At 52.9% G+C, this 27004-nt stretch overlaps 1 protein-coding gene across 5 annotated transcripts in view; it reads right to left on the minus strand.

Annotated features, from left to right (window-relative positions):
- Positions 1-27004, minus strand: part of GRM7 (glutamate metabotropic receptor 7) — a 160692-nt gene that overhangs the window by 87057 nt on the left and 46631 nt on the right. For all 5 annotated transcript variants that reach the window (XR_009115079.1, XM_058032116.1, XM_058032117.1 and 2 more), the window contains exon 2: positions 7565-7781. Coding sequence is in view for 4 of the 5 variants with exons in the window: in XM_058032116.1 (XP_057888099.1) it covers positions 7565-7781 (217 nt within the window). In the remaining variant the exon portion in view is untranslated. The remainder of the gene's footprint in view (positions 1-7564; positions 7782-27004) is intronic.

Raw genomic sequence — 27004 nt, forward strand, 5'->3', positions numbered from 1 at the left:
CAAAGCAGGACTGACACAGCAAAGGAAAAAGTCAGCAAACAGCTGAGGAGGCCCAGGCAGCCCCGAAACCATTGCAGGGGCTCCAGGCAGCCCAAATCCATTGTGGGGAGCCCCAAATCCATTGTGGGGAGCCCGACACCCCCTGCCCTGGGGCAGCCCAGCCCCCAGCCCAGCCCCTGCCCTCCCAGCCCATTGCCAAGCCCAGAGGGCAGAGCTGAGCTGGGGGAGCATTTCCCCCCTGGATTCCCCCCACGAGCAGCACAATCGCCGTGGCCTGGCTGGGTGGGACTCAGGGAGAGCTGCTGGGGCTGGGATCAGTTCCTGCACGAGTGAGCAGAGCACAGGGCTGCACAGCAGCTCCCAGGCGTCCCCAGCCCTTTGTGGCTGCAGGAAATGCTGCACTCAGAGGCAGCTGCTGGCACACCTGCGCACATTCACCTGCTGAACTGAAAAGCAGCTCGGCACTAATGACATCCAAATGAGATCTCTGCCGTCTCTGATGTTTGTGATTCCCAGCTCCTTTCGGAGAGAAAGATGCTGTTAGAGTTTAATCAATAGCATTCTGCTCACAGAAAGGCTTCTGAAGCTGACAAAACTGCACAGGTTTGCTCTGAGACCTGCTCGAGCTGAGGAGCCAGGAAAAGAAAACACTTTGCTTTTCATGCTGGGGAGGCTGCTGAGATTGCAGGGGAAAGCAGAGAGTGGTGCAGACAGGGAGGGAGCTCAGTGCTGATGGGAGGCACGGATGGGGCTGGGGACGGGGACAGGCTGGGTGTGGGGGCAGAACTGGGACCAGGGACAGGCTGGGGATGCAGAACCGGGCTCAGGAACCTCAGCAACCTCAGAGATCAATAAAAACCATCAGATCAATGCCACTGAAAGCCAGAGGGATGAGACTCCCAGGGCCACCCTGTCCCGCCTGGCTCAGACACCGAGGCCAGGACTGGCAGGGATCCCCCTGCCTGCACAGAGCCACCAATGCTCAGGGCTCTGGCACAAAACCATGGGCTCTGGTTCCCTGATCCAGGCTCAGGTGCTCAAACATGAGACTCCAAGTGGCATTTGCTTTGAACGCTGAAACAGATATGAAAAAAGCCCTCCCAAGGCACAAAGGAAAACTTGGCAAAAGGCACAGGCTGCAAAAATAGAGGCCATTCCTTAAGCAGAGTCCCTGCTATCCAGCAGTGATATACCAGCAGTATAATCTTAATTAGCCAATAAAAGTTTTTAGACAATCTGTCTAGACTTGCTTTAGCCTGGACATAAAATTGGCTTTAAAAGAAATACACAAACAGCAATGAAACGCCGGTGAAGAGCTGTCAGACAAAGCTCCCTGCTGCTCTACATCTGCACCCTGCTCTCAAACACGAGCATTTCAATGAAATCCCTCATGTTTTAAGCAGAAAGCTGCTGGGTTTGGGCTCAGAGCACTGTGAGCTCAGCCAGCCCCAGCCCCTGGGTGCTGCTGCAGCAGGAGCCCAGCTCTCTGGAGAGCCTGAGCAGCCCAGCCTGGCAGCCTGCAGGAAGGCAGGCCCTGGAAATGATGGTAAATGAGCAAACCCCTGTGCCGGGAGCACTGGGCTGGTCCCTGCCTGCCTCAGAGCATCAGGACACCGAGGGACCCTGGGCAGAGCCAGCTGAGGAGCAATGAGGAGCAGGGCTCACACCAAACCCCTGGGAAGGCTGCTTTCCCCGCCCCACAAAACAGAGACCTGCGGCAGAATCCCTGCCTCATCTTCCAGAAGTTTTAAATTTTCACAATCAAATCAATTCTGCTCCTGAAATCAGGTTTTTTTGGGATTAAACCAATGTGATTTTCCAGCCCACTCACTCCCTTGCAAAGCTTCCTTACTCGTGGACATTTTTCCCAGCCATGGCTCGATCTCTGCAACCCCATCCACTGGTATCACCTTTGTTCTGCAGCTTTTCATCCTCCCTCTCCTCAGCCCCGTTCCTCCCTTGCTCTTTCCCCAGACTTGTTCCTCTTATTGTTCTCTAACCCCAAACTCTCCTTTCCCCTTCTCCTCCCCAAGATTCAAGGGCATCTTTTCCTCAAGCTCCCTAATGCCCAGTACCAAACTGTGTGTCCATTTCCTCCCCATCTCCCCTAATTCCCAGTAACAAACTGTGCCCCCATTTCCTCACAGCCCCCTGATGCCCAGTTGTTGGGAAGGATGAAAGTTTGACAAGAAAGTCTCACAGATATGTGTGCTTGGCAGAAAGATTTTTGAATGTAGCATCTGAAGACTATAAATGAAAGCAAGTTTTGCTCTAGAAGACAAGAATTGCTGAGCCAGTCTCACTGGATAACCAAGGAGGCAGAAGGTATTTTATGTTAGTTAGAAGGGTTTTTATGGCTTAGAACAAAGGATAAACCCACCTCAAAGAGAAGATGTTTGTACCAAGCAGAAAGAGAGCACAGGCAAACAAGGCAGCAAATGTGGCAAGGGGAAAAAAGGTCTCAGAATTTTCCACTGCGAGAAAACTGAAAAACAACTTCTAGCTGAAACTGTAATGTACTGACTTTTAGTGACTGGAGAACAGTAACATGAGTATGGTAATTACAGCAGTTATGATGGGCTATAGGTAATAGTTAAGGTATAGATTGGTTCTGCTGTATGAAGATGCTCAGCAAAGAAAAGCATCTAATGCATTGTAACCAAAACCAAAGGGTCTCCAGGGCTGCCTGCAGCTAGAGCTGACAGCTGTAGGCACAGCTCTGTCACCCACAACCCTGGAAATCCACACCAGGAACTGATCCCCCATGATGGCAAAAGGTTAGGAAATACCTCTATCACCAGGCACCAAGGACTGGATGTGGTTAAAGGTAAGGAAATACCTCTAACTCTAGGCACTAATGGCTGGATTTGGTTAAAGGTAAGGAAATACCTCTGTCACCAGGCACCAAGGACTGGATGTGGTTAAAGGTGAGGAAATACCTCTAACTCTAGGCACTAATGGCTGGATTTGGTTTTAAGGTAAGGAAATACCTCTGTCACCAGGCACCAAGGACTGGATGTGGTTAAAGGTGAGGAAATACCTCTGTCACCAGGCACCAAGGACTGGATGTGGTTAAAGGGAAGGAAATACCTCTGTCACCAGGCACCAAGGACTGGATGTGGTTAAAGGTGAGGAAATACCTCTACCACCAGGCACCAAGGACTGGATGTGGTTTTAACTCGAGCTCTTCACCAGTGCACCTGTGTTCGGTGCCGGCTCAGCCTGTGCGGTCCCAGAGAAGGGGATGTTGGCAAAGGGAGCTGGGATTCATCCCCCTGTGCTGGCAGGGGGCAGAGCAGCCCCTCAGGAGCCCCGGCAGGCCCAGGAGGGAACAGCCCTGCAGCCACAGGGTCTGGGGATGTGAAACCACTGCAGCACCCAGGCAGGCACAGGAGGAGCTCTGGGCTCCAGGCAGCCCCTCAGGGGGCTCAGCCCCTCCTCTGCACTGCCCACAGGTGCCAAAGAGCTCTGAGCACTCCCAGGGACAGGTTTTGCTCTCCTGCTCTCAGAAATTCCTCCAGGCTCTCACTGCAACCCCAACACTCCTGAGGATCAAGGCCAGGGCATCTCCTCCCAGCCCAGCACAATTAACAGGAAACCTCATTAACCCTGCCAGGCTGGGCACAGAAGTGCAGCCACTACAAACTCAGACAGCCATCCTTCCTGGCTGCTGGTTCTGAAATGCCAAAACATTTGTTATGTGACAACAGGAGGGAGAACAATAGATTTCATAATGTTGTTATTTAACATCAGTGCACACTGAAAGGACACGTGCCTGAGTGCTTGGGAAAAGTGGGAAGAAAAATGGAAAACACTTGAAGTGCTTGGATATAAATGACTCGATTTTCTGAGCGCTTTATCCATTTGTTTTTGTGCGTTTGATCCAGAAAGCAGGATCCCAGGAGAGTGAGGAAAGGCTACTCCCATCACAGCTGAGAGACTGAGCACAGCCAAGGACAGGGGAACACACTGAGCCCCAGGAGGGGTCTGCAAACCTCCCCAAAGCCCCCCCGTGCACCCTCACACCCACCAACACCCGGGCTCTGTGACCCTACAAGGAGCCCAGAGCTCAGCCAGAGCTGGGCTCTGCTGAGGCCGCCCCAAAGCCGAGCTCAGAGCTGGGTGAGCCTGACTGGTGTGCCTGGGGGCTGCAGGGGGAGAGCTGAGCCCAGCCTGGCGCTCTGGGGCAGCACCAGCAGCTCAGCCCCACGTCCAACAGCTCATCAAATCCTCGCTGCTCCTCCTCATCCTCACTGCTCTGCTCTGGGCAGCACCAGCAGCTCAGCCCCACATCCAACAGCTCATCAAATCCTCACTGCTCCTCCTCATCCTCACTGCTCTGCTCTGGGGCAGCACCAGCAGCTCAGCCCCACGTCCAACAGCTCATCAAATCCTCACTGCTCCTCCTCATCCTCCAACAGCTCAGCCCTGCATCCAACAGCTCATCAAATCCTCACTGCTCCTCCTCATCCTCACTGCTCTGTCCTGGGCAGCACCAGCAGCTCAGCCCAACATCCAACAGCTCATCAAATCCTCACTGCTCCTCCTCATCCTCACTGCTCTGCCCAACATCCAACAGCTCATCAAATCCTCACTGCTCCTCCTCATCCTCCAACAGCTCAGCCCAACATCCAACAGTTCATCCCACCCTCCCTGCTCCTCCTCATCCTCCCCAGCTCTCCCCATGCCCTCCCATCCCAGCACAGCAGGACAAGGAGGGACACTCATCCTGCAGCCCAGCAGGGCAGAGCAGCAGAACCCACTGAGCTGTGCCAATGGGCCGTTTGGGGAGAGCAGAGCGTTCATAAACGCACTCCAGATCTTTCATTTATCTGTTAGGAGGCATTCAAGTGGTCTTTTGCTAACGACTTCAATATATATATTTCTTGCAGATAGCAATTAACCTTCTGGTACAGATTAATCTTTAAAAAAAAATCAAAGATGAATTAATCTTTGAAATTCAAGTATTCAGTGGTTTCATTAATAATCTGAAATTGTCCTTTAGATTTCCCATAATTAGACCATTCCCCTAATTTATTAATCCCACAGACTGCAGAGCATGTTTCAAATCTTCATCTCCTGCCACAATGACATATTCAAACTCGCTTGAAGTGCTCATAATAAAAGTCACTTTGTGAAGAATTATTAACTCAGAGGATCAAGCAAAGTCTTTATGTGCCAAAGCATATTTGAAAACTGAGCAGGGGAAGCACTTTCCACTGATCCTCAGATTTCCTACGATCCCAGCTGATCAGACACGAGTTTGGATGAAACTCTGTGTTCAGGATAATTAACCTGCTACAGACTGCAGGCAGAGCCAGGGAATGTGCTGGTGCCTATGGAGCAGAGCTGCCCTTGTGCCAAGGGACAGGGCCTGGGGATGGCAGAGAGCTCTGGCACGGCTCAGCTTTGGGCTGGGCTCGGATCTGCCTGCTGCTAAGGGAGCACAGGGAGAGCCAGGAGGGACTGTGCTGCCATCCCTGCCCATCCCTGCCCAGCTCTGACCCCGGGTGTCACAGACATCTTTTATGGAAAAGCCTTTCCCTAGGATCTTTCCTCCTGAGAAGCTGGGAGGCCTCAGGAACAAAATGCAAACAATGGTTATCTGCTGCTGTGGGATGCAACAGGTGCATCTGGGATTGGTCTCATGGGGTTGTTTGGAATTAATGGCCAATCACAGCCAGCTGGCTCAGAGTCTGTCTGAGCCACAAACCTTTGTTATCATTCTTTCCTATTCTATTCTTAGCTGGCCTTCTGATAAAACCTTTTCTTCTATTCTTTTAGTATAGTTTTAATGTAATATATATCATAAAATAATAAATCAGCCTTCTGAAACATGGAGTCAGATCCTCGTCTCTCCCCTCATCCTCAGACCCCTGTGAACACGGTCACACCCAGGTGCCATTCCCAGCCCATCCCTGCCCCCAGGTGCCATTCCCAGCCCTTTCCTGGCCCTTCCTGGGCTGGTGCCTGTCACTGTCACTGTCACTGCCCCAGGCAGTCCCTGCCAGGCTGCCCAGCCCATCCTGTGCAGAGTTTTCCTCAATACCCACCCTGAGGCTCCCGGGGGGCACCCGAGGCCCCAGGAATTAAAGGCTGTCAGAGCTTCCCCTGAGCTGTGTGAGCATGGTACAGGGAGCTGAGCAGCAGCCAGGGATCAGATTATCCCATCCCGGCTCTGAGGAGGAGCTTTAGGCAGCATCCCCGTCAGAGCCTTCATCCCCAGCATCACCTCCATCCCCTGCACACACAGAGCTGAGGGGAGCAGGCTCTGCAGGCTCTGCTCTGTCTCAGGGGCTCGGTTTGGTGTTGGCTGCATGGGCAGCTCATGGAACAAATGTCATTCTGCACCAGGTCCAGGAAATGGGACCCTGCTCTGCAGCCAGAGCCTGCCCTCCACACAGGGAACACATTTTGGGCATGGGATTGCAACAGTGGATATTTGCAAATAAAGGCAATTTTAAATTCCAATGAGCACTGGCATTTGTCACTTCCTGCTGTATTAAATCCAAACCCATTTGCTTTAATACCGCATAAATATGCATTTGTAGCAACAGAAGAATTTATGCAAATGTGGGTTCCTTCCGTGACACCAGCATAAGGAAACAATTCCAGCTCCCCCTGTCCCAGGCCCCTTCCTTTCAGCCCAGTGACTTTCCCTGCCTGTTCCCTGGCGGGTGCTGCCAGCAGGGATCCATCAGGTTGGGGCTGTTGGGGACAGTTTGGGGGCTGTCCCTGCAGACAGAGCCAGCGCTGTGGGACCAGCCTGGGCACAGCAGCTCCTGCCCTGCCCGGGCATTGAGCTGGGCACCGAGCTGCTCTCATTGAGGCAGTGCCAGGCTGGGACACCTGTGAGCCCCACTTGGGGAGCACAGCAGAGCCTGCCCTGCCCCTGCTGATGGTTCTGCCTGCAGAGCCTGTGGAGACACCTTTGCATTGACCACCAGCAATGAATCCCATCCTCTGCTGTTTCTCCTCCCCAGCACAGGGACCAGCTCCAAACACTGCAGCCCCCAAACCCTCGTGAGTCTGGGTTGCCAACCAGCTCTGGCATGTCCCATGGGCCTGGGGGCTCCACGCCCCACACAGCAGCCCCTGGGCCTCCAGGGGAAGGTTCTGAGCTCCCTGCACTGAGCTGGGCAGGGCAATGCCAAAGCAAACCCAAGCTCAGACCAGGCTGGCATGGAGAGCTGGGCACCCACGGTGGCACCAGCCAGGCTGGAAGCAGCTCACAGCACAGCTCACAGCCCGGGCAGACACACAGAGGAGCTCAGCCTTTCCAAAGCTGCCCTGTGCCCATGCCCACACCAGGACAGCTGAGCCAGGCCAGCAGCAGGAGCTGGGCACAACTCAGGGTTTCTGAATGCCCCAGAAATGACTGAAACCCACTGAGGGCTCCCACTGTCTGACCCTCCACGAGCAGTTTAGGAACGACAACACCCAGGAGCCGTGGCAGAGCATTGCAGAGAGCTGAGCAGCTTTAGGAGCAAAGATGAGCTCTGGGAACACAGGATGACATTGAGCACAACACAACACGCATGGCTTGCTGAGCAGCACGGCCTACCTGCCTCTCTGGAAATTTGCATGAAGGACTCCACTCCTTTTTCTCCATAATTCCCTTCAGATGCCACAGTGGACACATAATTCCATCCCAAAGCTTTCACAATGTCCACCATTGCTTGTGCTTGGAAGGAATCTGGAGGAACCACCCGTGAGAAGAAATCATAGCGCCTGTCATCGCTCAACTCGGGGGCAGTTGAGGCATAACTGATTTGTGGGATCTGTAGAAAAAAACAATTTCTGATAAATACACACATTCACAGACTCATGGCACTTCTTGCAGCAGCAGCTAGAGCTCCTGGCTTCAGCTGAGCTTTGGCTTTGCTGTGTTCTGCACCACATTCCCCTACAAGGTACAGGGACGGGAACAGTCCTTCACTGGCTCCAGTTACCCAGAAAAACTGGGAACCAGCTGCTCCCAGTTGGCCAAATAAATCTCCCAGTTACCCCAATAAAACTGGGAACCAGCTGCTCCCAGATAAAGGTCCCGGTTGCTCAGAAAAACTGGGAACCAACAGCTCCCAGTTACCCCAATAAAACTGGGAACCAACTGCTCCCAGTTGGCCCAATAAAGCTCCCAGTTACCCAGAAAAACTCAGAACCAACTGCTCCCAGTTACCCAGATAAAGCTGGGAACCAGCTGCTGCCAGTTTATTTATCACCCTATGGGTATTCACCAGCACTGCACAGTATTTATCACCCACAGGTATTTACCAGCACTGCACAGTATTTATCACCCTATGGGTATTCACCAGCACTGCACAGTATTTATCACCCACAGGTATTTACCAGCACTGCACAGTATTTATCACCCACAGGTATTCACCAGCACTGCACAGTATTTATCACCCACAGGTATTCACCAGCACTGCACAGTATTTATCACCCACAGGTATTCACCAGCACTGCACAGTATTTATCACCCACAGGTATTCACCAGCACTGCACAGTATTTATCACCCACAGGTATTCACCAGCTCCTGCCTCCTCAGAAAATCAAACACTGTACTGCCCCAGGCTCTGCACTGCAAGGGCTCAGCACCTCTGGCTCACAGAGAGCAGGGCAAGGGGAGAGCCAGGGCTGCTTTCTGCAACCAGCAGGAAAGCCAGGCAGTAATATCAGGTTTGATCCGTGGCACCTCTTTGTACTCCACCTTGCCAACAGCTGCTTTTCCAACCCAAAATCAAAAGGAACACATTCTGCACTTCCACAACAAGCAGAGCTTCCACAGAATCCGCTGCATTGCTTATATTCCTAAGGAGACCTTTTGGATTTTAAATCTTTTTCCACTGTTCATAAAATATTAACTGCTGCTGGCTGCTTCAATCACTGGGAGTATAAAAAGCAGATATGAGGTGTTTTACCAGTGTTTCTAACAGGATGTCTAAAAGAAACATGAAGTTATAGAAATGTGCCAGGTAGAATTCTCCTGTTCTGTTCAAATACAGAGAGTAGAGTCCATCAGTGGGTGTGCCAGGGACTGCAAACCACAAAACTGCAAACAGAGGGGCAGAGCCCATTCAGACACCTGCAAAAGGCACCTCCTGCCCCTGCCCAGCTCCCCACGCACACCAGCAGCATCCCAGTGGCCAAACTGGGCACCACCAGGTAAAAACCAGCTGAAATCCAACTGCAGCCTCCAGGGAGCTCCACACAGGCACCCCCAGCTCCTGCCAGCTCTGAAGCGCCTTCAGAATAAACATGGATTGTCTAGATCAGAGAGACCCACGGGCAGCTGGGCAGGGATGGTGCCCATGGTGCCACTGGCAGGGCAAGGCACAGCCAGAGCTTTAAATCCTTAAAATCAGAGCGCTCTGTTCAGGGCTTTTTAGTATTCCAGATAAATATTTTCTGTCTCTTCATTGTTTTATTTTTCTTTCATTACCATCAACCCAGAACTGGAGTTGGAAGAAGCAGGATTTCTGTTCCTTCACATTCCCCCATTTCTGTTCTGACCCACCAAAAGCTCCAGAGAAGCCCGGGGTGCTCTGATGCTGGGGCTGTGCTCCCCAAGGACCCCGATGTCCCCTGCCCCAGCAGCACAGCAGGGCCGGGCTGGGCTCTCTGAGGGACCCGAGGAGCTGCAGGGAGCATTTCACCCTCGGGGGAGCAGCTTTCCCTCAGTGCCTGTGCACCCTGCACACACCACGCAGGGGTTCCACACGTGTGAGCCTGGCTGATGCTCTGCTGGCAGCAAGGGGGAATGATTAATGCTGGGAACACCGTCTTAGTCAGTGATTAATTGATGTTAATTTATTTCTAACGTTGACCATTATTCTTCATTTATTTCATTTTCTCCTGCTAATGAAGAGCTGTCTCTGGGTCACTCCTGTTGTCTTGCTCAGGCTCCTGCAGGAGAGCAGCTGCAGCAGGAGCAGCACAAACACCCCAGGGAAACAGGAGCGTCCTCAGCCTCTCCTGCCACAGCAGCCAGCCCAGCAGCAGCCTGGGACAGCTCAGGGAGACCCAGTGAAACACAGACTGGAACAGCTCAGAGAGACCCCACTGAAACACAGATTGGAACTGCTCACTGCAGAGCAAACCCCACTAAAATACAACCTGGAACAGGTCACCTCAGAGCAAACCCCAGTGAAACACAGACTGGAACAGCTCAGAGAAACCCCACTGAAACACAAATTCCCTGTTCCAGTTTCCCTTCCAGACTCAGTGGGTGTTATTATCCAGCCCCATATCCTCTCCCTGCTCACCAAACCCTCACCAAAGGCACGTGTCTGTCCTGGAACACCAACCCCAGTGCCAGAGCACACAGCAGCCCTCCCTGGGCTGCAGGACTGCCAAAGCCTGGCCTGCCTAAGCCTGGCCTCTGTGCCAGAGCCAGCCTCAGCTGCAAACACCCCAAACACCGACAGCCATTGCTGCTGTGCTGCAAACACCCCAAACACCAACAACAGCCACTGCTGCTGTGCTGCAAACACCCCAAACACCCCAAACACCAACAGCCATTGCTGCTGTGCTCCCTGCAGGGACTGAGCTCAGCCCCTCTCAGCCACTCATTAAAGATGATGAGGAAGGTGCACCTGACCCACCTCAGGCACTGACAGCAGCCAGGAGCTTCAGAAAGGCAATTTCCCTGAGGACCTGAGCAATTAGGGTAATGCAGGAGTGCCCCTGCTGAGACATTAATGAGCTCCTGGCAGGGCAAGATGAGGTTCACAGTTTGCTGCATTTCCACTTTCAGTTTCCAGGGAAGTTTTATTGGTTCTGGTTTCCTGGCAATGGGGAGAGCTCAGCTGCTCTGGCAGAGCCTCCTGAGCCCACCACGTATGGCCGGGCAGAGTCGGGCTGCACACACCGCAAATCCCCCCAAAGCACCCAAATTCAATTCAGGAGCTGCCTGGAGCCTGCTCCCAGCTGCAGAGCTCTGTGTGAGCTGACGGGTGAGGAACAGCCTGGGAGCTGTTCAGGGCTCGGGTTTTATTCATTTAGAAATGCATCAGGTCAGGGTTCAATCCTCAGTTGGCACAGCTCGTCCTGTGCCCCATCCCCATCCCAAAGTGCAGGACACACAGCCCCAGCACCCTGCAGAGAGCTGATTCCCCTCTCTGAGCTCAGCTCACTCAAGTTTCTCCCTGGCTGTTGTCTCTGGGCAAACCCCCTCCAGACCCTTCTCATTCCCACTTTGCCTTCTGAGCAGCAAGGAAACCTGGCAGGCAGCTTTAGAAATCCAGATATCCACGGGAATTAGTCCCTGCCCTTGGCCTGAGCAGAGCTTTAGGCTCCCTGGAGCCCAAACCATGCTGTGATTCTGTGGAAATTTCACCCAAAACACGGAATAAGGTCAGAGCTTGCAAAGGTAACAGGAACAGATGCTCCTGCTGCTCCCCAGTGGATGGAGCTCAGCATTTCCCCAGGGGCTGCCCCAGCCAGAGAGAAAGTGAGGGAGAACAATTAGGAAAGTTTTCATTTCAGGAGCAACAGCAAGTACTTCTGAGCAATGGAGGGGACACGAAGAACTAAACCCAGCAATGATTCCTGCACCTGAACTTTGGTTCCATCTGCAGGGGCTCTTGCACCAGCCCTCCCAGCTGGGTGGGCTGAGCCCCTGGAGCATCCCTGCTCCAGCATCCCAGGGCCAGGGCCAGGATAAAGCAGCCATGGTGCAACACCTTTTAAAATCCCCTTTTAAAAACTCCTCATTACCGCTGTTATTGTGGATGGAGCCCATCACTGGAACAAACACTTCCAAAGCTACTTTGGGTCTCTCAAACAACCGCCTTTCTAATCGAACACATTTCAGTTTCATTAATTTCAAGCCTGAAAAGAGCCCATTTCCAATGCCATCCCCACTACAACTGCCCTGAAAAGCCACAAAAAGCCATCCTGAGTGGCGCTGGCCACTGGGAGCCCTCTCTGCACCCACAGGGTTCGTCCTGCTCCCTTCCCCAGAGCGAGATAGCACTCCTGAAACAAACCATTGTAGCAATTAGGGGACAGTAATTACAGCAATTAGTACTGTCCACATGGCTCATGGGAGCACTTCATCAGCTCAGAAAGCAGAGAAAGGATCATAAACAGCCAGTACAGTGAGGGGTGCCCATAAATGTGAGATATCCTGCATTTCATCCTGATGACCCGTGCCTGGACCAAGGTCTGCTCGGGACAGGGAGGAGCTCATGGCACAGATTGGATTTTTATAGAAATTTAGGGGGGGAATTTCTCAGCTTTTAAATGCTAAAAGAACCTTGGGCTGGAACAACCTGCCTTGAAACCAGGAGACGCAAAACTGTAATGAAAATGAGTCACAGCACAAAAATAAACACCTTACCCTTGTAAAGCTGGAGATAAACCTGTCCTTGAATAAACAAGGACATCACCCCTGTCTCAACGTGCTCACATACTGGGGATGGGGACTCAGCCATTTATGCTTTCCTGGGGATGAATTATTTACTAAAATGCTTCACTTTCCATCCTACTGACATGGAAAAAGAGTTTTAAATACACACTTGCCTAATTTGGGTGTGCAAATTCCTCCCTGTGAATAAAGCTGTGTTTATGTAATCATGAAGATCCTGAGTGAGCACTTCTCAGAAGTAAAATTAACTGGTATTTCTATGACTCCCATTTTCATTTCTCTTGGTTTATCTGCATTGTGATTCAATAATATTGGGCAAAAATCTAATTTATAATTGTTAATTACTATTTCTAAGCCCTTGATCTGCAGCCACCCTTCTTGGAGGGATCTTGTGATCTCCTGCACAAACACCTCTCCCATCCCAAAGAGGGAAATTTATCTCCTGCACCTCAGGGATTATTGACACTGAAGGCAAAGGCACAGGAACAGGTATGACACTTCCCCATTTAATATTTTAAAGTGAAATACTCAGCTTGGTGAGAAATGGATGGATTTAAGGTCCCTTCCAACCCAACCCATTCTGGGGCTCTGCGTCTGTTCTGTGCACAATGGAGGGAGAGGAAGGGCTTGCGTGCCTCTCCCATGCCCTGAACACACCCTGCAATGTCTGTCAGATGCCAAAATATATTCCCATTCCTCTGGTGCTCAGATTTACAGCAGTCAGGGCATTCTCAGGAGGGTTCCTGTCACCCCCCAAATTTGATTTCATATTTTCTTCAATCCAAAGTGCTGGGCAGACCCTCAGGGTGATTTGGTTTTATCTCCTTCCCCGTGCACCATTCCCCACCCCTGCCTGCAGCCCAGGAGCCGGGGAGCCAGAGGGGTGCACGGACCCCCAGCACTCACATCCCTGCAGGGATGGAGCTCCCACACCCCAACACGGACTCACCGATTCCAGCTCTGCTGAAAATAAATCAGGAGCCGAATAGAAACAGAGCGAAGCAGCTTTTATGTTTTATTTATGTGTACACGCTGCTCCATTCATCCCAAACAGATAATTGAACCTTATATTGTCTATGCATATTTTAAAAGGGTTTTTAATCTGCAAGCGTAAATCTCATTGATTTTGAAAGTAGCCCGATGAAGACAACAGCAGTAACGACTCATTCAGCAGCCAGGCTGAGGCAGAACCCGTCCCTGTGGCAGGGCAGAGTTCTGTGAAAGCAATCCTCACACAGACACACAGACCCAGCCCAGAGGAGACAACTGCACCGTGGAACAAGGGGAGGCACTCATCCTGTGAGCTGAGCTATTGGCTAAGTGGGAGCTGTGCTGGGGTGTGAGCACTGCTCATTACTGTGTAATGGAATAATTGCATTCCCTGGAGAGCATCCACGCTCCTGTCCTGGAAAGTGAGCCTGGGATTTGAGTATTTATTCCTGAATTTTCAATATAGCCAAGAGTCTGACAGCCAAGGAGAATAAAGCTCTGGCCTTGGTGCCCTGACACAGTAACACATCCAAATTCTGGCAGTACAAATTCACCTGCATTGAGGGGTCATTTCTAATTTCAGTGTGCAGTTAAACTTTGGGCAGGCAGCTCAGCAGCACGGTGAGCAAACCCAAGTTCTGTGAACGATTTCCATGAGCAGATACTGCAGAAGCAGCAGCCTGTTCTCATTCAAATGTCAGAGTGGCCTCAGACAATGAGATCTCTCCAGCCCCCCAGATCTCTGACATCCCAAGGGAAGCAGCTGCATTTCAAGCAGTAAATGATGTTTTAAACAGGCCTTCTGGAGCTCATTTCCCTCTGTGCAACATTGGAAGGATTTCTGAATTTAAAAATGTGTCAAATAATAAAAAACCCCCAGGTTTTAATGTGCTCACACTGTGGCTGACTGAACCGTTCTGCTTGAGCTTAAACTGGTTTGGATTGGCACTTCATGGAGAGCTGGAGGCAAGAGCAGAGCTGTGAATTATACAGAATATGTGTGAGCTGCTGCCTGACCTCCCTGCAGCCCTGCTCACCCACCCCTGTGAGCCCCAACAGCTTCATCCTCCTCCTCTTCCTCCCCCAAGGTGTCCCCACAGCCACAGCCCAGGGTGAGATGTGCTCCCCTAGCTCCAGCTGGAGCTGACCAAGCCAGGCTGGAGAATGGATCCAAATCCATGAGCAGAGGCACAAACCTGCCCTGGTGGGCACAGCATCCCTGCTCCAGCATCCCAGCGACACCAGGGAGAGACATCCCCCAGCCAAGGGCTCCTGGCAGCCCCACTCACTGCCACAGGGCACCTGCACGGAGCCCAGGTGGGGATGGGGGCACAGAGCTGTCCCAGGGCACCTGCACGGAGCCCAGGTGGGGATGGGGGCACAGAGCTGCCACAGCTGCTGAGGAACAGCTGGGTGTGACACGGCTGTGAGCTGCTGGGCTGGCAGGAGGGGGCCGTGCACAGCTGACTGTCCTGGGGCTGCCTGGGCAGGCTGGTGTGGGTTCTGCTGTGAGCTCGTTCCAGAGACTGGCATGGTCTGAGTGATAAAATCTCAGCCATCATTCTTCATTTTCCCTTTTCTACCCGCACATGTGGGCAGGCAGCTCAACCCCACAGTGAGCAGAGCCAAGATCAAACCCAACCCTTCCCCAGCACTGCCCCGTGTCCCCAGGTGCCACCTGCACAGGGCTTTGCAGTCCCCTGGGATGGGGATGCCTGGGCAGCTGTGCCAGGGCTGGGCATCCCTTTCCATGGGGAAACTGTTCTGATATTCAGCTTAGACCTGCCCAGCCCAGCCTGGGGCTGTTCCCTCTCCTCCTGCCCCTGTTCCCGGCTGTGCCCTCCTGGCAGGAGCTGTGCAGAGCCACAGGGGCCCCTGAGCCTCCTTTGCTCCAGGTGAGCCCTGCCCAGCTCCTCAGGGATTCTGCAGGCCCTGCCCAGCTCCTCAGGGATTCTGCAGCCCCTTCCAGCTCCTCAGGGATTCTGCAGCCCCTGCCCGGCTCCTCAGGGATTCTGCAGCCCCTTCCAGCTCCTCAGGGATTCTGCAGCCCCTGCCCGGCTCCTCAGGGATTCTGCAGGCCCTTCCCAGCTCCTCAGGGATTCTGCAGCCCCTGCCCCTCCTCAGGGATTCTGCAGCCCCTGCCCAGCTCCTCAGGGATTCTGCAGCCCCTTCCAGCCCCTCAGGGATTCTGCAGCCCCTTCCAGCTCCTCAGGGATTCTGCAGCACCTGCCCAGCTCCCTCAGGGATTCTGCAGCCCCTGCCCAGCTCCTCAGGGATTCTCCAGCCCATTCCCAGCCCCTCCAGGGCTCCCCTGCACCAGGGAGCAGCAGCAGCATCCAGGAGGGGCTCAGAGAGGACAAACTGTTCCATCATCTGCAAGGTCAGCCATCCCAGCCATCTCCTCCTCGAGTCCCAGGCATTTAAAATTCCTTCAGAAGTGTGGGAGGCACGGCTGACCCGGGCCTGGGACGGCTCCACCAGGGACACTGAGGGATTATATTTAGCCTGCCTTTGATTTCATATTTTCTTTAATCCAAAATAAACATTATCACAAGTGAAAAGGCCTTTTGTGTCCTCTGAGCATCAGGAACAGAACAAGGTCCTTCAGGACACAGCCTGGGTATAAAGGAGAGTGAGAAAATGCAGTGAGAGCGATGTGAGCGAGAATGGGTTGTAATTATGGGAGAAATCTGCATTTGACATTTCTCCCACTACATATCCAAGAGTTATAGGGTATAATGGACTTCCAGTGAATATCTATACCTTTTATTCCCTTATATTTCATCTCTGGCCTTTCACAAAGTGCATCATCACCATGTAATTCCACAGATATCTAAATATTTCTGCATTATTACAGGGAAAACCACAAGGCAATCACACTTTTACCTTCACTGGTTGTCTTCACCTCGACATTGAGCTTGCCAGCTAAATAATTACATTTCTTCTTATCTAACTTGTGGGAAAACAAATTTAATAACAGAAATACAGTCAGAAAGACGAATACTTACGGGAGAATAATTTTCAGACTTAAACTTCACAGGCTCAATAGATTATTCTGGACACTGGATAATTACTCTGCATGTCTTTATCGCAAAAGTGCCCGGACATTCTAATTAATCCAAATTACTTTCTAAGGGCCATGTTATTGGACTCATGCAGGACCAGCCAGATATAGAAATACTGTTATTTTTATAAAGGTTTCTAACAGCTCGGCCCTGCAGCATCCTGATGGAAACCACCCCAGAGCAGCTCCTTGCCCTGCCTGGGGCAGCCCAGAGCCAGCACTGGGGAACAGGAACCTGCAGGGAAATCCACCGTAAAAACGGGGGCTTTCTTAGAAATACAAACAGGGCCCAGTGCTGATCCCATCAACAGACCCACCCCAGCACACAGCCTGTGTCCGTGATAAAACTGATCCTAAAGCACAGCAACCAACACAAAACTGAACCTAAAGCACACAAACACACACAAACCTGATCCTAAAGCACAGCAACACACACAAAACTGATCCTAAAGCACAGCAACACACACAAAACTGATCCTAAAGCACAGCAACACACACAAACCTGATCCTAAAGCACAGCAACACACACAAAACTGATCCTAAAGCACAGCAACAAACACAAAACTGATCCTAAAGCACACCAACAAACACAAAACAGATCCTAAAGCACAGCAACACACACAAACCTGATCCAAACCACACCAAGACACACAAAACTGATCCTAAAGCACACCAACAAACACAAAACTGAACCTAAAGCACACCAATAAACACAAAACTGATCCTAAACCACACCAACACACACAAACCTGATCCAAACCACACCAAGACACACAAAACTGATCCTAAACCACACCAGCAAACACAAACCTAATCCTAAAGCACACCAACAGAGAAAACTGAACCTAAACCACACCAACAAAAAAACCTGATCCTAAACCACACCAACAAACACAAAACTGATCCTAAACCACACCAACAAACAAACCTGGAGCTGGGCTGTGTGACACTGGATGGGCCCCAGGCAGCACCTAAAATTGGCTTCAAGCTCCGAGACATCAAAATAAAGGGCTCTTGGATTTCCCTGCCCTTCCTTCCCATGACTCCTGTTACATACAGGTAAAGATATTATAAAATAAAGGCCTTATAAAAGCAGGCCTTGCTCTGCTGAATTACCAACAGGCTTGTAATTTCTCATATGAAAAAACTATAGAATAACACAACAAATTATTCTTGTAGAGAAAAACAGTCTACAGCTGTAAAAACAAGAAATCTGTTCCATAAGAATCAGTGAAGAAAATATGTCAACACATCTAGAGAGAGAAAATTTGATAGATATGTTCAGTAGCCCTTCCCAAGCAAGGAACTGAGTTTCACTGTACTGCTGACCAGTTAGGTTTAACACAGTGCTTCTGATATTTCCTAGAGATGTGAACCTTGGGAATAAAGAATTGGCTTTTCTGCATGAAAAAAGTGAATGCCCAGGATTTCCCTGCTGTTCCTTCCCTGTCCCAGTGCCCAGGATTTATTTCCCTGCCCTCCTTTCCATGCCCCAGTGCCCAGGATTTCCCTGGCAGCTCCAAGCAGGGCTCTCCAGCTGATCCCTGCACAGGGCAGGCAGCTTTGGGCAGATGAAAGCGATCCCTGTGACCCTGGCAAGCCCTGAGGATGAAAGGTGCAGAGCCATTTCTGGAAAGCACAGAGCATTTCGGGATGCTCTGTGAAAAGGCTGCCGGTGCTGGCAGCGCTCGGGATTCCCGAGGGATTGATCCTGCGAGGTGCTGAACAGGGGCCACGGGAGGATGGAGCAGAGCCAGCAGAGGCTGCAGGGAGCAGGGATGGTGTGAGAGCCCTGTTCTGCTCCCAGGACAGAGCAGCCCGCCTGGAGCATCCTGTGCTGGCTGCTGCAAACAGCCCCGGCCGCGGTGGGCAGCACACAGCCGGGGGAGCGGGGGATGGACGGTCCCGCAATCACTCCCGCATCTCTGTTTATCACAAACCGGGAGAGGACAGGAACAGGAGAAGGGGGATGGAGAATGGAAATATGTGGTGAATCCAAAGGGAAGCAGCAGCCCCAGGAAAGCCAAACGCCGCTGTGGCTTTCCCAGGCAAGCTGGGCTGTATGATTGCCCTGTGCGCAGCCGGAGCTAGCCCCGAGTGACAAACGAAACCCCAGACATTCCTCCAAAGGCTCCCGCACCTCCTGCTCCGAGGCACAGCAGCGTTCCGTGGATGCTGGGGCGCTTTGGGAACGCCACCCGTGCCCTCGGCTCTCCCATCCCTGCCTTAGGAACGCGCACGCCGCCTTTGTTTCCTCCTCCTCCATCCCATCCTCCTGCAATTCCCTTCCCTCCGGTTATTTATCCCTCTGGAGGGCAGAAGCACGGCGCAAAGGAACAAACCCCCTGTGCATTGTTCATCAAGATCTGCAGAGCGGCTGCTAATTACTGCAGCGGAGCTCTGCCCGCCGGCTCGGAGCTCCGGGCTGTGAGAGCCCCGCACCCTGCCCAAAACCTTCACCCTGCCCAAAACCTTCATTCCGTCCGGCCCCGCATCCTGCCCAAAACCCGCACCCTGTCCAAAACCTTCATTCTGTCCGGCCCCGCACCCTGCCCAAAACCCGCACCCTGCCCAAAACCTTCACCCTGCCCAAAACCTTCATTCCGTCCGGCCCCGCACCCTGCCCAAAACCCGCACCCTGCCCAGCCTTGCCCATCCTGCCCGGCCCTGCAATGGGGTTTTTGAAACCAGCCGTGCACCGGTATCACATGCAACCAACGGGAAAATTAGCATTGTAAAATGGCAACCTCATTTAGATAAGCACGCTGTGAATCCATCTAATTTGTATACAGAGTCATTATGTGGTCACAGCCGGGTGCCTCAGCCTCTCTCTTTTCTCCGGCTGCCCCCGCTCCCAAACAGGGCCGGGGAGGGTCCCGAGGCTGCTGAGCACTGGCGGCACACCCAGAGCAGGACAGACTGTCCCTGCCTGGCACGGACAGTGCCACAGCGGCTCTGCCCCATGGCCAGGGCGCTGCCACCTCCCTGGGCCCCAGACATCCCCCAGACATCCTCACCCGGCTGCTCGAGGGCTCTGAGCCCTGTGCGCTGCCGCAGCACCTGCTCCAGGTGCCCCCTGGGGAGGGGCGACACCTGTGGGCACGGGCAGCACACTCCTAGAGGGGCACAGGTGGCACACACCTGGCCACACACCTGGCCGGGTCCCTGCCCCACTCCCAGCCCCCCACATCACTTGTGGGATTTGCCTCCCTGCAGACTTTTCCCCAGGCAGAAACTCTGGAAATGTTACCATGAGTTCTGACAGCTTGGGGATCACCGTGTTTGATAACAGAGCTGCCAGGGAAGCTGATAAACAGAATCCTCTGCACTTCCCCAGTGCCCTGGTCCATCTGCATTAGCCCAGACACGCAGGAGATCTTTATCAGCCAGGTGCTTACACCAGTTCCATCATCACCATGGCATCGCAGAGCTCTCAACTCTTTAAAAATAGAACTAATAGCATTTTCTCGTTAGCTCTTCCTCCCAAGCTTTGCAGAGAAATGCTGGGAGCACTTATGGCTTTATTTTATTTATTCCTTTGTTTGGGAAAGAGGCTGAGCCGAGCACTTGGCCTCCCTTCCTGCCAAGGGGGTGCGAAGGAATTGAGGAGGGTTCTCTGTGCTGGAGTGGGGTGCCAGCACCTGTGGGTGCTCACACATCCCTGGGGGTGCCTCCCCAGCCCTGGCCAGCCCAGCCTGCACAGTGGGATGGGAGACAGAAGGGAAGGAGCTCTGTGAACTGAGAGCAGCCCTACAGAGAGCCTGGATCAATGAATTAGTGCAGACATCCCCGCTCAGGAGCGGCCACTGCAACGCTGCTGCATCTCCTCATCCCCTGCACACGGGGAGAGCCAGGGCAGGGGGCTCTGCTGGGACCCCGGGCACGGGGAATGGCAAATCCATCCTCCATCCCCAGTGAGGTGCCTGGCACAGCTCAGCAACGGGGAGACAGATGGTCCTCAGATCTGCAGGAGTGGCACAGCCCCAGCGTCCTGCAGCTCTCACTGGTGCCACTGAGCCCCAGGTAACCCCAGAGATTCATCCCATGCTATTCTGCCACCACAGTCCAGCAGGAAAAGCTCCTCTGGTGGTGCCACAGCTCCAGCAGGAGCTGCTCCAGCAGGAGCTGCTCCAGCATCCTGCAGCTCTCACTGGTGGCCAATGAGCACAGGTAACCCCAGAGATTCATCCCATCCTATTCTGCCACCACAGTCCAGCAGGAAAAGCTCCTCTGGCGGTGCCACAGCTCCAGCAGGAGCTGCTCCAGCGTCCTGCAGCTCTCACTGGTGGCCACTGAGCCCCAGGTAACCCCAGAGATTCATCCCATCCCATCCCATCCCATCCCATCCCATCCCATCCCATCCCATCCCATCCCATCCCATCCCATCCCATCCCATCCCCGAGCTGGAAGAGCTGGCTCTGCCCAGCCCCAGCTGGGTTTGGGGCTCCACAGCCCCAGAGAGGGCTGGCACAGCCCAGCCAGCTCCTCTAACAGTGCCACAGCCCCAGCGTCCTGCAGCTCTCACTGGTGCCACTCTGAGCCCCAGGTAACCCCAGAGATCCATCCCATGCCATTCTGCCACCACAACTGAGCGGGAAGAGACACTAATTAGCAGGGAGCTGTTGCAGGGACGCATGAATATTAATGCCACCGTCCAAACCAATTTGCCCAATTACTGCTGTTCCAGCAGCTCCATTACAAGCCATAAAGCCGGGCTGATAGAAGATCTCCCTAATAAGGGAGTGAGAACAACTGCTGCAGAGCTCCACCACGCCTCAGCTGACACTAACAAGGTTAATTTTCCCCCTGTAGAAAATCACAGAAATCTGTAAATATTTTAAGAACAAAAGCAGCCTTTCCCTGCTGGTATAAATATCCTGCTGGAAAATCCACAGGGAGTTTCCTTCAGCAGAGCCCAAGCCCAGGGAGGTTTGTGATCCCCCGAACTCCCAAGCGTGCAGCTCTGAACACAGAGAGACAGAAAGAGCCATTAAACCAATGAGCTGGCTCCTGCTTTGGGATCTTCGTTCCAGATTTCACATTGATACTCCTCTCTGAAGTGTCTGTGCTCAGGAACCCATCAGTCTGTGGCATGGCTGAACGATTATATGACATGTTAGAGCTTAAATGCACTTTTATTATGCATAAAGCATTACATTTTGGTATTTATTTCCTTTTGCAATGCTTTTTTACCCCTCTGCAAACACAGCCAACACTTGGAAATGATAAAGCTAAAAACTCTGCAACGACAAAGAAATGAAACCTTTTCCTGAGGAAAAAAGAAGCGCTATGTACATTCAGATAAATGATTGAGTTCCTGTGGTTCACAACAAGGGTAAAACACCATTTCTGCTCCTGAACATGACCAGAGCTTGGTGTGCAGTTTGAGTGAATTCCCCAGCACTGCAGATGCATAGGGATGATCACATCCACAGCCCTGGGAGATGTCCCACATGCCAGCCAGAGCAGCAAGAACTGAGCTCCCAGCCAAGGAAACCAGTGCATGTGATGGTCACAGAGCTGAATTCCCCTTCTGACTGGCCAGACACCATGAGCACACCCCAAAGGCCACCAGACCCATGGCCAGACACCGTGAGCACACCCCAAAGGCCACCAGACCCATGGCCAGACACCGTGAGCACACCCCAAAGGCACCCCAAGCCCAGGAGCACAGCCTCTGCCAGCCCTCCCATCCTCACCCTGGGGCAGACTCCTCTTCCTCCCCAACTGAAAGGGAAAGGTGGCAGCTGTGGGCAGGACAAGGCCACAGCACCTTCCAGCAGACAGATCTCAGAATCCCAGAATATTTGGGGGTGGAAAGGAGCTCTGGAGCCCACCCAGCCCAGCAGGGTCACCTGGAGCAGCGCACAGAACACCCAGGTGGGGCTGGGATTCTCCAGAGAGGGAAACTGCACAACTCCCTGGGCAGCTGCTCCAGGGCTCTGCCCCCTCCTTGGACAGTTCTTCCTCATGCTGGGTGGAACTTGTGTTTTAGCTTATAGTTAAATGCCTGCTAGAACCCAGCTTCCAGTGATACCCCAGGCTCTGAAACAACCAAACCTGGCCTTGTGCTGGCCCCAGACCTGAGTGAGCCCTGCACCAAGCCTGGCGCTGCCCAGAGACCTCTCACGCTCCAGGAACAGCAGCACGAGGTAACAAACAGCACAAACACAGGGGCAAGCACAGAGTGCTCTTCCTGGTGCTTAGGATATACAGAAGCAGGGAAAACTCAAACAAAGCACAAAGCCCTGTGGTGATGATCAGTGCCAGAGGAAAATGTAAAAGCCCCATTCAGAGTCACCCGGGTGGGGCTGTGCTGGAGCAGATGCAGAGCTCAGGAAGTGCTGCAGGATTTGCCACCATCTCCAGCTTTGAACACCAGGTTGATTCCCTGGGAGCAGCCTGCAAGCCCCGGAGCCTTGGAGAGGTTTTTTCTCTGCTTCCACCTGCTGGTCACAGCATCCTCCATCCACCCGGGAGCAGCAGGCGGGGGCACTCACCCCTGGGCATGAGGAGGGCTGGGACAGCCTGGCACACCCAGAGCAGCACAGGGGACGTGCAGCAGCTCCTGCAGGCTGTGAGTGAGCCCCATGCCACGGCTCACAGCTATTGTCTGAATAATGACACACTCCTTCCCTTGGTGCTGCTGACAAACTCCTGTGGAAGTGCTGGACACTGCATTACACGTTCCACAGACAGAAATAAACCTGAAATGCAGCCTCTGACAGCAGCACCATTTCCCTGGTAATGCCAAGAAAGAAGAGTTTAACAAATAACAGTTCTGGGGGTGGAAAGCAGTCCCAGTGTATTCAGGAGATTTGTGTTTCCAGAAGGGACACTGCCTGGGAACTGGAACAGGCTGGTGGAATTGTTCCTTGGGACAATTGCCATGGATGGCTGTCCTGCAGGGTGGACGTGGAATTAGAGCCTGCCTCTGCTGAGATGTGCACTGAGTGCCTCCCTCAGATGGGCACCCACAGCTCAGCCCAACACCACCCATGGAGGGGACAGGGATTGCACAGAGCCTGAGCTCCTCGTGTCCCAGTGCATCACCACCCATGGACAGGGCTTGCACAGAGCCTGAGCTCCTCATGTCCCAGTGCATCACCACCCATGGACAGGGATTGCACAGAGCCTGAGCTCCTCCTGCCCCCAGAACCACGAGACCCTCTCCTCTTCCCCCAGGGAACTGTACCCAAATGCCAGGGCTCCAGCAGGCCCAGCCAGGGGAGCAGCAGTGAACGGGGCACGGAGGCTCCCACACTGATAACAGGGCACAGGGAGCAGCCCCAGGCTGCTCACGCTGCACTGCAGGAAACATTCCTTCACAACAGGCTTGCCCAGCCCTGGCACAGCTGCCCAGGGAAGTGAAATCACCACTTCTGGCAAAGGACAGAGCTCACGAGGATGTGGCAATGGGGCCGTGATCACTGGTGGGGAATGGCTGGGCTGGATCTCAAGGGCTTTCCCAGCACAGAGGATGCCATGGTTTGGAACGAGCAGGAGGGGCAGGAAGGGAGAGGATGGGGAGCAGAGCCTCCCAGGCCAGGGCTGGGGCAGGAAGGGAATTTGGCTCTGACTCTCCCTGCCCATCACAGCTGCAGCAGGGCTAATTGGCTGAAACGGAGCTGAAGTGCTCAGAACAGTGACCCAGGCACATGGAGACCAAACAGCCCTGAACCTGCCCTGATCCCTTGTCTCAGCTCCTTTCATGTCCCTCTCCCACCGAGGAGCAGCCCTTTGGTTCCTGCCCCTCAAGGCCTGTTAAGCTTTTCTCTCCCTGGCTCCCTTTAAAGCCACTGCCTTGATTCCAAGCCTTTCATACTCCTCCCTTACACATCCCTGCTCCATCTGGCACTGGCAACACCTTCCAATTCAGATTCATCTGGAAGGAATCCAGCAACAGCTTCAGAAATACTGGAGCAGATGCTTTCAACAATGTCTCCTGCACCTTCTGCCCTGCTGGGGAGGGATGGAGCACTCAGCCCCTGCTGCAGGGTGGAGAACCCAGGCTGGGGCTGCCACAGCTCCCTGGGCTCTGGGCACAGCCACCAGCTGCTCCTGGGCAGCTCCAATCCCTCGCTCCCAATCCATGGCACATCCTCCCTCCTCTCCAAACAAAATCCCATCTGCTCTCTGCTCTCCACTGCCACCATCCCTCTCTGTGTCTCTGCTGCTTTCTCCTGTGCCACAGCTGCTGCCAGAGGGCCCAGGTGACAGCCAGCAGTGGGTGTCCCACCCTGGCACAGCTCCCGCGGGTGTCACAGGGACCCTCTGGGGTTTTCAGCACCCCAAAGTGCAGGGCGGAGCCCTGTCACAGACATCTTTTATGGAAAATCCTTTCCTTAGGATTCTTCCTCCCGAGAAGCTGACAGGCCTCAGGAGCAAAATGCAAACAATGGTTATCTGCTGCTGTGGAATGCAACAGGTGCATCTGGGATTGGTCTCGTGTGCTTGTTTCTAATTAATGGCCAATCATAGTCAGCTGGCTCCGACTCTCTGGTCAGTCACAAGATTTTATTGTAATTCCATTCCTTTCTATTCCATGCAAGCCTTCTGATGAAATCCTTTCTTCTATTCTTTGAATATAGTTTTAGTATATCATTTTCTTATAATATATATCATAAAATAACAAATCAGCCTTCTGAAACATGGACTCAAGATTCTCATCTCTTCCCTGGTCCTGGTACCCCTGTGAACACCAGCACACAGAGCAGCTCCTGGACTGACCCATCTTTAACCACGGCCCTGTGCACAAACACTCAGCAATGGTTAATTGGTTAATTATCAATGGCAACACCCCTGCACAAACACCCAGCAATGGTTAATTATCAATGGCACAGCCTGTGCACCAACACCCAGCAATGAAATCCAGGAATATTTAATTACCAATGGCACCGCACACAGATCCAGGAATATTTAATTTTCAGAGGCATCACTGACTGCAGCTCCACGCTCACCAGCACTGCCTACTCAGCAGATCCACCTCAGATTTACTGAGCTGCCTCTGTTCTCTCTCTGTTTTCTTTTCATCTCCCTGATTATTGCCCATCATTCCTGGAAGCTCCATCAGTAATTCCAGCCTGGCTCCTGGGCACGGTGAGGGGGTGCTGCAGCATTGATCTGCCTTCCTGTGTGCTTCCATAAATATCAATCCAACTGCTCATCCTGCCCGCTTTGAAATGCAAACCTGAGCCAACCTGAGCCTTCCAGTGCTGCTGATTCTCCACTGCACACAGAAACCAGCCCTGCCTTCCCTCCAGAGCAAGCAGAGGCTGGGCTTCACCTGCAGGGTTCCAGGCTGCAGCTCAGGTGGTGAGGAGCATGGAGCTCCCCTTGCACACAGGGCATCCCCAGGGCAGCACTGCTTCAGCTGGGAGCAGCTTGGTGCCAGCTGGGCCATCCAGGCTGGGCAGGGCAACACTTCCCAGGTGTTTTCCTGCTTTTGCTGCCTTGTTTGCCTGTGCTCTCTTTGTGCTTGGTAAAAACAACAATCTTCTTGTTTGGGGTGGGTTTATCCTTTGCTCTAAGCCATAAAACCCCCTTCTAACTAACACACTGTTTGCCTCCTTGGTTACCCAGAGAGACTGGCTCAGCAATTCTTGTCTTCTATATCAAAACTTGCTTCCGTCTCTATTCCTTCATCAGAATCCACATTTAAAAATCTTTCTGCCAAGCACACACATAGCTGTGAGACTTTCCTGTCAAACTTTCGTCCTTCCCAACAACTGGGCAGGTGCCAGCCCCTCACCTGGCAGGACAGAGCCAAACCCTCTGGCCAGAACCTGTTGTGAATTCATTCTGCCTCCTGCTACTGTTCCAGAGCCCCCTGTCCCAGGCAGGAGCAGGAGTGTGCCCAGCAAAGGGAGACGTGGCACTGGGCAGCCTGGCAGTGCCCAGAGGGCACAGGGGGCTGGTCCCTCCCTGGGCAGCCCCAGGCACACGGGGCTGATCCATGCCGTGCCAGAGCAGCTGCACCTGCAGCAGGAATTGAGCAGGAGTGAGAACAGTCCCGGTGCATTGAAATGCTGAACGAAGCTTTGAGAAAAGCACAATTGCAGCGGAGCCCGAGCCAGAGCTGCTGTAAAACCCCTCCTTCCCAGGGGTTCTGCTGCAAAGTGCCTTATGTGTAATTAAATGATATGGATAATAAAAGCCAGGAATCAAAGGGAAGGCAAAATAAAGGTTTGAAGGTAAAAGATGTTTTCAGATCTGATTTCAAAATGATGGTGCATAAATGGAAAAGCAAATTTAACAATATTACTGTACTCTATCATTAGGAGGGAACGAGAGCGATTTACTTATCACTAAACTGCATTTTTTAAACAAAACCACCACTTAAAACAAAACGTATCTTTGAGGGAAGGACCATCAAAGCTGCTTGTTCACAGCCAGGCAGGCTGAGCGGAGGTTTCGGTGCTGTTCCCCAGGCTCTGTGTGCCCCAGGGGCGGGCAGGTGGCACAGGGACATTGGCACAGGGGGGAGAAGGAGGAGCTGCACCCCTGACCCAGCAGAGGCACCCCCGGGGGCACCCAGGGCAGGGGCACCCACCAGAAACCCCCTGGGCAAAGGTGA

Source organism: Melospiza georgiana, chromosome 11 (genome assembly GCF_028018845.1).
Source record: "Melospiza georgiana isolate bMelGeo1 chromosome 11, bMelGeo1.pri, whole genome shotgun sequence".
Classification (NCBI taxonomy): domain Eukaryota; kingdom Metazoa; phylum Chordata; class Aves; order Passeriformes; family Passerellidae; genus Melospiza; species Melospiza georgiana.